The sequence below is a fragment of the Schistocerca piceifrons genome, chromosome 1 (assembly GCF_021461385.2).
Source record: "Schistocerca piceifrons isolate TAMUIC-IGC-003096 chromosome 1, iqSchPice1.1, whole genome shotgun sequence".
Taxonomy (NCBI): domain Eukaryota; kingdom Metazoa; phylum Arthropoda; class Insecta; order Orthoptera; family Acrididae; genus Schistocerca; species Schistocerca piceifrons.
Genome location: NC_060138.1, coordinates 777,361,323 through 777,377,815, shown reverse-complemented (window position 1 = coordinate 777,377,815; position 16,493 = coordinate 777,361,323). Strand labels below are relative to the sequence as shown.

Sequence of the window (16,493 nt, the reverse complement as noted above, 5' to 3'; positions counted from 1 at the left end):
TATGACATCTGTTGTGGAACTCAGTGTAGGCCCTATAATCTGCCATTCTATGAGTAAAGAGTCAGGACAATTTCAAACATAAACATCAGTCTAGTTAGTATGACAGTGACAGGTTTTGTGAAAGGCTATAAGGTTGGGTGTGGAATGACATTAAATGACGATAGTATCACATATGCTGTATCCTTACTGAAAGGGAAACCTAGGACACCATGGTAAAGGTCCACATAAAGACAGAATGCAGGTTCAAGAAGAGTAACTGTGAAGAAATGAGATCTGTTTAATTGCCCAGGAAGGCCTTTGCTGCCTGACACATATTTGAAAGCTCAAGTAGTGACAGAGGGTGTTCATGGAGAAGTGGCATTGTTTATGCTTATCATTAGAATCCCTTCTAGAGGAGTATCTTGTATTTGTATTGAGGCAGTTAAATTATTAAAACAAAGAGAGAAACTGAAACCTCTACTGCAACAGCATGATCCAAGAAGAAAGAATCGAAATGTGACATAAGTGTAGATATGTTAAATGACACATGCCAGTCAATATTCTGCACAGACAAAGAAGAGGTAACTGAAGTCAGTGACAACTGAAGGAAACTGTGAAAGGCAGTGCATCTCCTTTTTTTGTGTCGGCACATTATAGTTCAGATATATTATTTCTCCAAGGATTTGATTACCCTAATGAATAATTTTCCCCCATTCTTTATTTTGATTATTTGTTTTGTACTTTTGTTTAGTACTGATCTGTAAAAGGGTGGGGTGGTGGATCTTTTTTTGCTGTACTAATATGTAGCATCTTAATAATTGTTTTCCATAATTTTTAAACACAAATATATGGGTTGAGTGAGTTATCTAATTAAGCCAGATAATAGGCTGTAATTGTAAATAATAAAGAAATCACTAATGCCAACTACAGTATGTGCAGTAGAAGTCCCCGTCTTGTTTGCAGTTTGAATCTGTCATGAGTTTTATCTGCTGAAGTTATTGCAGGCATCTGTGTGCTGATCAAAAGCTGTACACAAGCCAGTTCCTGTCCAGTTTATTATTATTATTATTATTATTATTATTATTATTATTATTATTTCAGTAATGATTAGCTGTGGGAGAAGGAAAGAATTAGGCATAATCCTGCAAAAATTAATAGGCAAGAATGTACATTACCATTCAGTTTCTTTAAGATCCTTGTTGCTGTAACACAATTTTCTCATAACTCAGTTAGTCTTTTAAGTATTTTATAGAAGCTTTCCCTATGTACAGGAATGGCCAAAAAACAAAGAAGACAACATGTCTGAATTGTTTTGTCATTGTTCTGTAATTACTACACCAGTTTTCATAGTCTGCTTGTGAAACAATTAATTATTTACCTTTATTTGACCAGGAAATATGATATGAAAATGGGACAGTTACATTACTGGAAAGGAGCTGTATGATGCAGATATACCCATCCGTTAGAGAAAACACTTTTAGATGATGATGATGATGATGATGATGATGATGAGGGGTGACATGTTTAAGTATGCATAGAAACTAGAACAATAATTGATCTCAGTTTTTTTATTTAATTCAATTATCAATTGCAGTCATCATCAGTTTGATCTTAAAAAATAGATGTACATATTTATGGGTAAGAGTATTATAATAAATTGCAGCAGTATAAATATATAAGTAGTAGTGCTGATTTACATAACCTAAGAGCTGTCTGATAAATAACATACCTGTCTCCTCATAGCTATGGATGGGAGTGTCACATGAGTGTTCATCAGAGCTATATCAAATTTTTATATCTTGTGACAAAGTCAGTTACAGCTAAAACTTTTATTTGCTCCTACTAAGTAAAAAGTGCTGGTATGTTATTTGTCAGCCACTACTTTTACTGTTGTAAATCTCATAAAGCCACTCATAAACATGCACTTCCTTTCTTTTTTAGATCAATCTGCTGATGATCATAATGATTGAAACCACTAATGGAATTAATTTAAGACATTTGTACTCAAAGGTGTTCTACTTCTCATGAATACTTTGAAACACTGGATTGCTGGTCACATCACCCCTCATTATTATTTAAAAGTGTTTCTTGCAAACATTTCAATAAGCTTGAATAATGAAAAGAATATACAGAAAACACAATTTCTTGTTCCTGTCATACGTGTTTTCTTAATGATATCTCCCATCCTCCTTTCATATGTAAACCTCAAATTTTTGTATCTTCCTCCTCTTTCCATCCTCTTGCAGACCTCAGCCTTCCCCATCTTTTTCTTCAGTGAAGGTTTTGTAACACATTGGTGACTTTAGGTACACCATTATTAATGCCAAGGGAACATGACATATGTAATACTATTCCAAATAAGCACCCCCCTATCCTTATTATACTTGTATATATTCCATTTTTCCTTAAAATCTCATCAGATTTTCTTGTTTGGATAATATACAAATAAATGAGTTACATCAACTAGTTGGGTTTCTCTGTCCAGCTCTGCCAAGTTTAGCAGCTGAAACCCCCAGACTTAAGGCAAATGCTGGAGTAGTTCCACTACAAAGGTTGAAGCTAATTTTCTGCCTAATCCAAATTAGTGTTTGTCTCCAGTTACATTACTGTAAACAGGACATCTCCATCTATAGGCTGTAGGCAACTTTATGGTGTGTAGCTGGTACCATCTGTTTTTCCCTTCTTTGTTCCATTCGTGAATGGGGCACGAGAAGTGTGATTGTAGGTAAATGTCATTATTACCTCACGTTTCTCAGATTTTCTTGTTGTGGTGATTTGACAAAATATGTTTCCTGAGTCTTCCCAGAATGTACACTCTCAGACTTCCAATAGAAAACCTTTGAAATGCAGACTGTTCCATCTTCTAGCATTTTCCATGGGGATTTTGTTTAGTATTCTCAGGCTGACTAAATGATCCTGTGACTATACATGCCTGTCTTCAGTGGATCTCATCTGTCCCTTCGCTTGATCCAAACTGGTAAGAGCCCCAGACTGATGAGCAAAACTCAAGAATCAGTCCAACGATTGTTTTGTAAGTAACTTCTTTCACGAATGGATTATGTTTCTTAAGATTCATTGTGTGAATCTCAGCTGGGAACCTGCCTTTCTTACAATTTTTTAGGTAGTCATTCCTCTTTGTCACTCAGGATTATTACTCCTAGGTATTTTACAGTGGTTACTGTTCCCAAGGATTTGTCACCAATAGCATAATTGGACAGAAGCGAATTTTTTACACCTATTTATATGCATATTGTTATGTTACATTTATTTATCCTCCAGCCCAAAACTTAACACCACCAGATTCCTTCTTCCTCAGATCTTTAGACAGCTTTATCAGTGTTATCCCCTTTTTTATATATAAGCTTTACATTTCTCTTTTTCTGTTGTAATTTTTCATTTCTTTATTTTCTTGCTTTGTATATGATCACCTGGGACAGAGCTACGGGGTCCTGAAAAAGGGGGTGTTTGTGTTATGCTTTTAAATCCCTCAGTACAGCAGAAGATTGTAAATTACTTTCAGGATTTTTGTACATAATGAAATTAGGAAATTAGTTTGGCAATGATAGTGAAACATACAGAATAGTAAGCACCTTCCATGCAAGAGCACCTTCCATGCGATTGGTAAGGAAATGTTATTGAAATGCAGTTTTACTGCAGTGCATTCGCTGAGTTCATGCTAAAGTTCCTTTTGATTGAGTCTTTATTATTTACCACGATTTCATGATGAAATATGTATTTGAGGGCATAGATATTCTGAGATGCTTAAACAATACTCCACACAAAGTTCTCGAACTGACATTGCAGGCAATTCTTATTATTTTTTTCTGGGATAAGTACATCTTTCGTGCAAACACATAGTTGAACAAAATATGATAGCATGCCATTTTAAACATGTAAATTTATTTTAATGTCGGAGATTCTTTTGAAATCGCCATTTAAAACAGATGTTGTTTTTTTTTTTCTCTTATAATAGGATGAGGAACGAGCAAAGGCAGAGGGCCCATCACAGGAAGAAAAAGAGCGACTGGAGAAGCTGAAGGCAGAATTAACTGGCGCACGTACACTATCATGTCCAAGTCCAGCTGGATCTCTCGGATCTCGTCAAGCCAGCCATGTTGCAACTCCACGAGGATCTCGTGAACGGCGTAGATCTGCGGGTGATGAACGTGGAGTAATGTCACAGCTGAATATGATTGTGCGCACTCGCACTGATTCTGGAAAGCAGCTTTCAGATCTGGTAAGCACCATCAATTTGCAAGAGCAGTTCAAATAGGAGTTCACACTATAATGATGGGTATAAATTGGAAATCGTTTTCATATCCCTTAGGCATGTGATTATATTTACAATAATTGTTATTTTATACTTGTTGTATCTTGTTGAAAACTGTGGCTGTTACTCTGAGGGATAGTTGGATTATTTATCAACATTCCTTAATTTACAATAAACATTTCCTCAAATTTGGCATCTGAACAGAACAGTAAATATATTTATCCTCAGCATTGGGACCAACACTGAATGCCTCTGTTCTATTTTCTTCCCCTTTCTTCTTCATGTAAATACTTATTTTATGGCCATTATATAAAATTAATGCAGTCAAGCAGTATTTGCTCGATGCTTGTTTTTCTTAGATCAATGTTATTTCGCAGATCAGATATCCTTTAAAACTTGAAAATTAGGCGGCTCATGGTATTATGTTCATTTGTTTAATGTTTTTAATTTGCAGTGAAGAATGTCACTTGCATTTAACATGTAAGTACCTACTTCAAATTGTAATCAGTGTTTCGTGAGATAGATACAACAGGCATTTAGACCAAAGTTCGAATTTGATTGCTGTAACATGTGTAGAGGCCTCTGTTTATACATCAAAAGCAAAAGCTTCATACTAAGTATGAAATTGGAAAGTCCTAACTAGAGTACAGACCATGGAAAGAGTAAAGAAAACTAATGACTCTGCAGTGCCAGGATTGTGTGTTTGAGGGGGGGGGGGGGGGGAGGGAATTATACGAGGGCCGTTCAGAAAGTAACCTCCGGTTGATTAAAAAAAATACACCAAGTTAAATAAAAATATTTTAATATATACATCTTACAACTACATCTTTGCACTATTTTTCTACATAGTCTCCATAGCTATTGAGGCACTTATCGTATCTCTTCGCAAGCTTTGAAATTCCTTCTGCATAAAAATCACCCACTTGTGCCTGGAGCCAGCCTGTGACTGCATCTTTGAGCTCTTCATCGTCATCAAACCGCTGTGACCCGAGCCATTTCTTCAAATGCATGAAGAGGTGATAATCACTTGGCGCCAGGTCTGGGCTGTAAGGTGGATGGTTGATAACGTCCCACTTGAAGGACTCAAGAAGGGCCGTTGTTCTGCGAGCAGAGTGAGGACGGGCGTTATCGTGCAAAAAAACGATACCGGAAGTCAGCGTACCATGGCGTTTGTTCTGTATAGCCCGTCGTAACTTTTTTATTGTTTCACAGTACACGTCTTGATTAATGGTCGTACCACGTTCCATGAATTCAACCAACAACACCCCTTTGGCATCCCAAAACACCGTTGCCATCAGTTTTCTGGCAGAAAAATCTTGCGAGGCTTTTCTTGGTTTGGTAGGCGAATTTGAATGTGCCCACATCTTTGATTGTTCTTTTGTCTCAGGGTTCACGTACTTAATGCAGGTTTCGTCACCGGTCACGATTCTGTTTAACAATGGTTCTCCTTCGTCCTCATAACGTGACAGAAAGTCTAATGCAGAGGCCATTCTTTGAGTTTTGTGGTGCTCGGTAAGAATTTTGGGCACCCATCGTGCACAGAACTTACGGTAACCCAATCTTGCTGTCACTATCTCGTACAAGAGAGTCTTAGAAATCTGTGGAAAACCAGTAGACAACTCCGACATTGAGAAACGTCGATTTTCACGAACTTTTGCATCAACTGTCTGAACGAGTTCGTCAGTCACCAATGATGGTCTACCACTCCTCTCTTCATCATGGACGTTTTCTCGTCCACTTTTAAATAAACGTACCCATTCACGGACAACTCCTTCACTCATAACTCTTGGTCCGTACACGGCACAAACCTCACGATGAATAGCTGCTGCAGAATATCCTTTGGCTGTAAAAAACCTTATGACAGCACGCACTTCACATTTGGCGGGGTTTTCTATTGCAGCACACATTTCAAACTGCCACAAAAATTAAACTAGCGCAGGTACGACGTTCACTCAATCACGGCTTGATGCCGACTGACCTGTTGAGTGCGTGAACGCACAGATGGCGTCGCTACTCCCCCCACAACCCGCACTGTGACCAATCGGAGGTTACTTTCTGAACCGCCCTCGTACATTAGTGAATCAGTGTATGACAAGACACGAAAACTGATAACTTACTGATTTCTAGGTCCCCAAAGTTGGCAGTTACTGTTAGGGCAAAATTAGCTGAACCTAAATGTTTTAGCAAGTGTACTGCACTATTTCCAGTGTATGCAATCCAAGAACTTACAACTTTCTGTGGTGTTCTTTGTTTTTGTGGATAACCTGCATAAATAGAAGGCTGAATAAGCTGTAGTTTTTTCAAAGTTTAAAGTGAGTGCATTTGTGCAGTACCAGTTAATAACTGTAGTACAATGTTTACTATTTTCCTTATGAAACCTGCTTTGGTCAGCTTGACAATAAAACTTGTTCCATCTGCAAAAAAGGAATAATTCTGCCTGTTGATTCACATAGAATGACAGATAGATCATTAACACAGAGTAAGAGCTGTAATTGGCCCAAATTGAAATTTGTGGAATATCTATGTATTGTATCGATTGAACATACTAGCAATACTTTATGTATTCTGTTTCATAAAGATGAACTCACTGTGTCACATGCCCCATCCCATACTACTTCTTCCCTTTCTATGATAATATATTAGAATTTATTTCCATTGTATAGCCCTTTTTTGTATATCCCTTCCACCTTCCTCCTTTCGGCTTTCCCTTCTTACTTAATACTGGCTTACCATCTGAGCTCCTATTTTTTCATACACGTTACTTATCTTTCCTCCATAGGTTTCTTAAATTTTCCATCTGGTGCATCTATCTTTCCCATAGTCATTCAGGCTTCTACAGCCTTGCATTTGTCCTCTAGCCATTCCTGCTTAGACGTTTCCACTTCCTGTCAATCTCGTTCCCTAGATGTCTGTATTGCCTTTCACCAGCTTTATTTGTTGCATTTGTATATGTTATCATTTCATCAGTTAAATCAATATCTCATGTGTTCTCCAAGGATTTCTACTGGGCCTTGTCTTTTTGCCTATTTGATTCACTGGTGCCTTCACTATTTCATCTCTCATTGTTCTACATTACTATCCCATTGTTTCATTTCCCCTATTGTAGTCAATCATTGCCTAATGCTCCCTTTGAAAATCTTGATAACTCGCCCAGGTCACACGTCATGTTGTTCTGCTATTTTTCCTTCTCTTCCATTTCCTACAGTTAAATTTCATTGCCATATCACAAACTTTCATCTCGTTTTAACTATCCGAATAATTTATTTTATCTCATACATTCTTCAGTACTTTTTATAATCTTCATAGCTGTTGTTGTTGTTGCGGTCTTCAGTCCTGAGACTGGTTTGATGCAGCTCTCCATGCTACTCTATCCTGTGCAAGCTTCTTCATCCCCCAGTACCTACTGCAACCTACATCCTTCTGAATCTGCTTAGTGTATTCATCTCTTGGTCTCCCCCTATGATTTTTACCCTCCACGCTGCCCTCCAATACTAAATTGGTGATCCCTTGATGCCTCAGAACATGTCCTACCAACCGATCCCTTCTTCTGGTCAAGTTGTGCCACAAACTTCTCTTCTCCCCAATCCTATTCAATACTTCCTCATTAGTTATGTGATCTACCCATCTAATCTTCAGCATTCTTCTGTAGCACCACATTTCAAAAGCTTCTATTCTCTTCTTGTCCAAACTATTTACCGTCCATGTTTCACTTCCATTCATGGCTACACTCCATACAAATACTTTCAGAAATAACTTCCTGACACTTAAATCTATACTCGATGTTAACAAATTTCTCTTCTTCAGAAACGCTTTCCTTGCCATTGCCAGTCTACATTTTATATCCTCTCTACTTCGTCCATCATCAGTTATTTTGCTCCCCAAATAGCAAAACTCCTTTACTACTTTTAGTGTCTCATTTCCTAATCTAATACCCTCAGCATCACCCGACTTAACTCGACTACATTCCGTTATCCTCGTTTTGCTTTTGTTGATGTTCATCTTATATCCTCCCTTCAAGACACCGTCCATTCCGTTCAACTGCACTTCCAAGTCCTTTGCTGTCTCTGACAGAATTACAATGTCATCGGCGAACCTCAAAGTTTTTATTTCTTCTCCATGGATTTTAATACCTACTCCAAATTTTTCTTTTGTTTCCTTTACTGCTTGCCCAATATAGAGATTGAATAACATCGGGGAGAGGCTACAACCCTGTCTTACTCCCTTCCCAACCACTGCTTCCCTTTCATGTCCCTCAACTCTTATAACTGCCATCTGGTTTCTGTACAAGTTGTAAATAGCCTTTCGCTCCCTGTATTTTACCCCTGCCACCTTTAGAATTTGAAAGAGAGTATTCCAGTCAACATTGTCAAAAGCTTTCTCTAAGTCTACAAATGCTAGAAACGTAGGTTTGCCTTTCCTTAATCTTTCTTCTAAGATAAGTCGTAAGGTCAGTATTGCCTCACATGTTCCAGTGTTTCTACGGAATCCAAACTGATCTTCCCCGAGGTTGGCTTCTACTAGTTTTTCCATTCGTCTGTAAAGAATTCGTGTTAGTATTTTGCAGCTGTGACTTATTAAACTGATTGTTCGGTAATTTTCACATCTGTCAACACCTGCTTTCTTTGGGATTGGAATTATTATATTCTTCTTGAAGTCTGAGGGTATTTCGCCTGTTTCATACATGTTGCTCACCAGATGGTAGAGTTTTGTCAGGACTGGCTCTCCCAAGGCCATCAGTAGTTCCAATGGAATGTTGTCTACTCCGGGGGCCTTGTTTCGACTCAGGTCCTTCAGTGCTCTGTCAAACTCTTCATGCAGTATCGTATCTCCCATTTCATCTTCATTTACATCCTCTTCCATTTCCATAATATTGTCCTCAAGTGCATCGCCCTTGTATAGACCCTCTATATACTCCTTCCACCTTTCTGCTTTCCCTTCTTTGCTTAGAACTGGGTTTCCATCTGAGCTCTTGATCTTCATACATATGGTTCTCTTATCTCCAAAGGTCTCTTTAATTTTCCTGTAGGCAGTATCTATATTACCCCTAGTGAGATAAGCCTCTACATCCTTACATTTGTCCTCTAGCCATCCCTGCTTAGCCATTTTGCACTTCCTGTCGATCTCATTTTTGAGACGTTTGTATTCCTTTTTGCCTGCTTAATTTACTGCGTTTTTATATTTTCTCCTTTCATCAACTAAATTCAATATTTCTTCTGTTACCCAAGGATTTCTACTAACCCTCTTCTTTTTACCTACTTGATCCTCTGCTGCCTTCACTACTTCATCCCTCAGAGCTACCCATTCTTCTTCTACTGTATTTCTTCCCCCCATTCCTGTCAACTGTTCCCTTATGCTCTCCCTGAAACTCTGTACAACCTCTGGTTCTTTCAGTTTATCCAGGTCCCATCTCCTTAAATTCCCACCTTTTTGCAGTTTCTTCAGTTTTAATCTACAGGTCATAACCAATAGATTGTGGTCAGAGTCCACATCTGCCCCTGGAAATGTCCTACAATTTAAAACCTGGTTCCTAAATCTCTGTCTTACCATTATATAATCTATCTGATACCTTTTGGTATCTCCAGGGTTCTTCCATGTATACAACCTTCTATCATGATTCTTAAACCAAGTGATAGCTAATAGGCATATAAACTTGAACTATTGTAATAGGTGTTGCTTTGGATCTGCCTTGTCTATGATTGTTCATTTACTGTGCTGTTCATAGTCACTTATACACATTTCTATTTTTTTATTCAGTATTAGACCTACTCCTGCATTACCCCTATTTGATTTTGTATTTGCAACCTTGTGCTCACCTGATCAGAAGTTTTGTTCTTACTGCCATCACAGTTCACTAATTTGCACTGTATCTATCTTCAACCTATCCATTTCTCTTTTTAAATTCTCTGCCCTACCTACCCAGTAACAGGAGCTAACATTCACACTTTGACTTGTAAATTACCAAGTAGTGTTTTTTTTAATACCAACATTTTATTTGGCGGTACACCCCCCGCCCCCTCTGGAAATCAAAATGGGGAGATATTTTATCTCCATAATATTTTACCCAAAAGGATGTCATTGTCATTATCTCATACACTCATACAACTGTGTCAATAACTGTGTTGTATGCTTGGCCATGTTGGAAAATCATGTGTCTGTGTCTGAAACTACTTGAAAGGCTGCTGCCCCTCTTCAGAAACCACGTGTACTTCTCATCCCTCCACAGATACCCCACCATTGTGGTTGGACCTATGGCTGGCTGTAATGTTGAGGCATGCAAGACATCCCATTTTAGCAAGGTTCAGTGTTGGTGGGTCTGTCTTACTGCCTGTAATAGAATTGACATTTCCTGTCGACTCTTGTGAACTTTCTTCCCAGATTGTTTGTTTTCCTAACTATTGTTTTGGTTGCTTGTGTACTGAGAACAGAAACCTCCAGTTTGAAGACTCAGAACATGTAGTAAAGCCAAGGATGTTGGTTTCCAGTATTTTGATTTCCATTTGAAATTACAGGTTTTTCTGTTTGTTACACTGCAGCTGCTAACAATCCAAGTGGCCATTCTAAAACTGCTATTGTTCTTCTTTGCTTTGCATGTGTCTTCTGCAGTCACAACTAGAAATCTGACTGGAGGGACTAATCTGACTGGAGGGACTAATTTACATCGAAAAATTTATCAGTAGTTACTGGCATGGTTTACTGCTCACACTTGTGATATCCAAAAACAAAAACACACACACACACACACACACACACACACACACCTTATTCGCCTATTTGAACCCACCAGACGTCATGCTCTTCCCAAAACTAAAAACCCGCCCTCCAAGGAGCAGGGAGCATTTTAAGGATGTTGAATAAATTCAACAGCATGTTACAATTCTGTGCAGCATTTCAGTCTAAGCTGCTCCCAAGGTATTCCAGAGCCTGCACAATCAGGGCTGTGAGTGTATGGCAATGGAAGGGATGTTTTTTGTTGAAAACACAATGTGATTAAACCAACATCATGCTAATTTCTTTTATTAACATCTTGTATTTTATTTTGAGGTAGTCTATTTGTTGAACCATTTGTCAATAACTGTGAAACCGCATATTACTTTTTGCACACACAACCAGGAGAACACACTGGGGTGCCAAGCTGGTTCATCCAATAACTGTCATGTGACCTTGACCTTTTGTCTTAGAAAAGGCATGTCCTTCCCCATTTCACTCACTCACTCAGTTATCTGGTTTCTTGCATTTGATATCAGCCATAAATATATACACAAAAACTACCCCCGCCCCCTCTGGTTGATCAGCCTGTGCATCAAAGATGTATTTACCCCTGAAAAAGAGGCTACACAGAAATCACATGGTTGTTTGTCCTGCTCTGTGTAGTTAGCACACTGTTTATGATCACTTGCATTGGTTGTAATGGAGAGCCCAGAGGAACAATCATCTGGTCCCTGAGTTCGATGACGGCGGAGTTCACGAGGTGAACAGCTAACCAAAAACAAGTCCAGAGTAAAGCAAATTCATTTTAAGTGTATACAACGATCCAGGAAGCAGTCCAAATTAAATGATAAACAGGCAGGGTCAAAACTTTACTGTTCAATGGCATGTAATTACAGGCTTTGAAAACTAGCAAGAGACTGACTGGCAAGTGCTGGGCCTCCATATTTACTGGAAGTGTCATGTTACTGGACAGCTGCATGTTACATGCATGCCACAGAGGCACCTCTCATAGGGGCCAGCTGGGGCTTGAGTATGTAGCCTGAGTATCTCTGTTCTCTTCTCTTTATTGACACTCAGGCTGGGTGAGGAATCTAAATCACTGTCAGGTACTAAACACCTCCCCCCTGTAATCGGTACTTAGGGCTAGAAATGGCCTAACATATGCCACTTCATTGAGGGACGGGGAGGGGGGGGGGGGTGGAAGATGCTGGAAGCACCTGCAAGGGCTTCTGCAGAAGGTCATCAGCATAACTGGTGGATTGTTGGATGCTGGCAGAGATAGAGGAATATTTACCAATCAATGGATTTTGGGGCACAGCTTGATCCTGCCTGCAGGAGCATGGGTGCCAGCCTTGTAGGAGATTTGGGACAATGATTCAACCTCCACGGCAGAGTCTGGAAACATTCCACCTCCATTGATAGTGTGGTGTGGGGATCACTAGTGTTGGTGAGAGCTGAAATTTTCCTGGGAGGTGGAAGCAGTTCCATCTCCATTGGCTCCTGTTGTTGGTCACTATCAAACCCCTATCAACACCGAACATGGGGGCAAAGTTTGTAGTATTAGTGGGCAAGCTTATCCATTGCATGGTTGTGTAGATCATTCTCAACTGGCAGTTGAGGGAAAGGGGTGGGGAGAGGGTATGTTACATCTTACTGTGGCCAGAGGTGATTTCAGTGCCTGACTAAACACTGCTGGCCATCCACAACCTCAAACATTTGCTGCCCTGGAGCAGCTGTGCAAGCTCAGACATGGTGGGAGTCCATGCTTTGCTACAGCAGTGTGCACAGTCGGTGAGTCCATGGAGCTGGGTGCTGCAGGCTGAAGAGTGTGTGTTTTCAGCTGAGCTGCACTCATTTATGGGGTGGAATGGTAGGTGGCACAGAAGTTGGCAAGTGCTTCCCCAGAGTCAGCTGTTGTCATTGTTTTGCACATCTGTGTTTGAAGGTCCTGACCATCCACTTAGCTCCTGAACTGGATGTGAAATGGAAAGAAGTGGTGGTCAGGTGCCCAATGCCATTGCATTTACAAAAATCCTGAAATGCAGATGCTGTGAATTGAGGGCTATTGTCAGAAACCAGGGTGGAAGGTATCCCCTCTGTTGCAAATATGATGGACAAGGGATAGGTAGTAGCTTCTGTGATAGTAGTAACCACCTGTGCACATGTGGAAAGTTAGAGAAGGGCATTGTCGACTAGCAACAACTTTGCACACTAGAATGGTCTGACGAAATCAACATGCGCTCTTTTCTTGGGATGGTCAGGGTGTAGCCAAGGGTTGAAATGCTGTACTGTAGCTGATTGATTGTGAGAGCAAGTGTTGCAGTCTCAAACGATGTGTTGTGAGGGTTTCTGCTGTCTTGAAGTATGCTTTGACCTTATACCAGATGGAAGCTCTACTCCTTTCAGCTGTTTTCCTGTAAAGTTACTATTACTGCGAAGAACAACAGGCTAGGTACTCTGGACGTAATAGGGTTTATTGGCCAGAGTATATCATAAACTCAGTTCACAATTCAGATAACAACTTAGTTGTTTCACAAGAACACATTGTCCGACAGATTTAGTTGTCAGACTCTTCTCTTTTCTTAATTCAACATTGTTAGACCTGTATAGACAACAATCATGGAACTTCACAAGGGAAGAGCTCCACAGTGCGACTCACAGCACTGCAGACACTGAGCGTGCTACTTGCAATGATTGAAATTCATCAAAAGGTGTCTTTCACTGCCACTTGATGCCTTAGGAGCACCTCAAACATAAAAATCCAATCCCAAGAAACCCAGAAGTATCTCAGTACCTTAACTAACAATAATAGTGCTGCTTTAAATTTAGCTGAACATTTATGAATGATTACTCAATTCTGCTTACTGCTAAGGGTACAGGTGTTCCACAAAACCCCTAAAATATTAACCAACATATCTGTTGTACCCGTACAGTGTGCTATGATGACATCAACACCAGGCCAATAAACATGATGCCACACAATTGCCATCATTCCGCACATTCCTCAGTGTGCAGTGTTGAGGAACTTCAGTATGTGGGGGTTGAGCGTTGCAGAAAATACTACCCGACATTCAGAATTGCCCATCACTAACAAAATTACATCCTCAGTGATGTAAAAGTGACGTAAAGCCTGTGCCATGAGGAACAATTGGTGCACGATTCTGACTCTGTGTCCTTAGGTGCTCAGGTCAATCCCGACATACAGAAGACAACTACCTGTGGAGTAGTGGATCATGGCCCATTTCTTTTGCTACTTCATGCACTATAATTAGGAATTAATCAAGGATATGTTGCTGATTTGGGTCTAAGGTAAAACACAGCAGTTCATGCATGTCGAACTCCGTATCTGGGGGCCATATGGCAAGCAGGAAAGTGAGTCAGTGTTCGAGTGTTCTCATAGGTATGGTTATTTAGGAACAGCACCCCACCATTGCAGTTGCTGTGCTATCTTATCAGGAAGTTTCAAATGACCAGACGACAAAATCAGAGAGCTGTGATTGACAATCTGGTGGAACCCATAGAGGTGCATTTCAAACTTCCTAACATCATATATAATAGCCAACGTCACTTTCTCAGTTTGCAAATAATTCCTCGGTGCCACATTTAACATTTTAGATGGAAATACAGTGGGCTTTTCCATGTGGTTGGTGCACCTGTGGGACAGCATGCTACCAGTGCCACAATCAAGCACATCAGTGGCCAGCATCAAACATTTGCCGGGATTAAACAACACTAAACACAGAGCCCAACTAAGGCTCTTTCAAGTTGCAAGAAAATATTCTGGCCCACATCTGATCACATAAATTTAACTCCTTTTTTATGCAATCGATTAAGTCGGTGTAAAGTGTGGGTACTTTTGGAATAAACTTTGCATAATAATTTATTTTTCTGAGCAATGACTGTTGTTCTTTGTTGCTTATAGGAGGTGATAAGCTAGTGATTGCATCCACATAATTCTTTTTGGGCATTGTAATGATTCATGTAGAATGTTACTTAATTTAAGTTTCTTCTGCCTGCTCCATTTATGAATGAATGTGAAATTTTTATGCTTCACAAAATTTATTGACATTAATTGACATCCGAACTGCACACTCGTCATGTAAACAAAACACGGACAGACTTCACTGAACTCTTTGACTTCCAAAAGTAGCTTACAAACTGACTTGTCACAGCATTGCTGCATCCCAGTATTAGAATTTTAACAATAGCTTCCAAAATAAAGCATTATTAACTTTGTACAATTTTGATGTTACAATTAAAATTTGCAAAATGTAAAGAAACGGATGTTACAGCTGATTAAGGTATAAAATACAATGTTCAATGGCAATCTTTTATGGTAATATCTTTAGTTTTCCATAAGAAAATCATTCTGAACTTTCATTACAACAATGTCTTGTATTATTTTAGTTGTGTAATTAATTACAGTTAGGATTTGGTTACTAACACGTAATGTTACTACAGAGCTCGTGCTTTATCTGATTAAATACATAGAATGCACAAATAAGGCCTCAAATTCTGCAAATTGGAAGACTGTGAGACGTAAACAATTGGAGAGTTAATTAGAAATGTAATTACAAAGAATATTAATTTCAAGGGAAGACATTAAAAAAAATGAAAATACATCGCTTGGTAATAACTTTTAAGCTGTTTCTCAAGATAGTGTGGTCTTCTGTTACTGGGTTGTTAGATTACCATTTTGTTAATCAGAAGCATTGATTTTTCATGCTAACATCTCTGCAGTCTCCAGTTATTTATTGCTAAGGACTTATTACTTCAATTTCTTAATTAGTTACTTAATTTAGTATATTTACATGATTTTATCAATGACAGAAATCCACCAATAATTACAATAATGCTCGTCCTTCCAGAACATTCAGCACGCCTTCACAGTGAATGTCAAGTTTTTTATCAAATAGGACAGAATTATATATATCACACACACACAAGGCCTTAGGAAGCACTGAATTGTCTGATAACTATCCGGATGCATATATTAAAAACAGGTGGTATCGGACATTTCATACGAGTCCTCCTGGGGTAGGCTGTATCGTTATAACCCCCCCACCAGCCACTCTTAAAAGTATTACTTGTATGAATGGCTGCTAAATAGGTATAAGCAATCCAAAAAATCAAAAAAGTTTTCTTTTCTTAGCCGTCACTCCAGTCACTGGTTCACATTGCACATCTTAAGGAATTGACAGCTCATAATAATCAGTCCTCTTGCGCTGTTCGTCTTGTGTCTGCAACCCCTCTTTTTCTGGCAGTAACTCTGCAATAGCACAGTCTACTATTAGTTTCTCAGTTTTTTTAATTATCCCTTCCAGGTCAGGTAAGGATCTTGGATACAGTTCTCTCTGTAGGAACAGGGATGAACTCATTACTCAAGGTACTTGTGTAGGTTACAATTAAGGTCACATCAGGTATGAATATATCAAAAGCATTCACATATTACCCTGTACTATTAGCATATTTTCAAACAAAACCACACAAAATTAAGCCTCTCTAAACTGTAAAGATTTAGCTATTTACAGATTAA

General features: G+C 39.1%; 1 protein-coding gene across 1 annotated transcript in view; it reads left to right on the top strand.

The window, feature by feature from the left end:
- Positions 1 to 16,493, top strand: part of LOC124712650 (WD repeat-containing protein 44) — a 161,051-nt gene that overhangs the window by 128,727 nt on the left and 15,831 nt on the right. Inside the window, exon 6 of the mRNA XM_047242888.1 lies at positions 3,953 to 4,216. Coding sequence (XP_047098844.1) covers positions 3,953 to 4,216 — 264 coding nt within the window. The remainder of the gene's footprint in view (positions 1 to 3,952; positions 4,217 to 16,493) is intronic.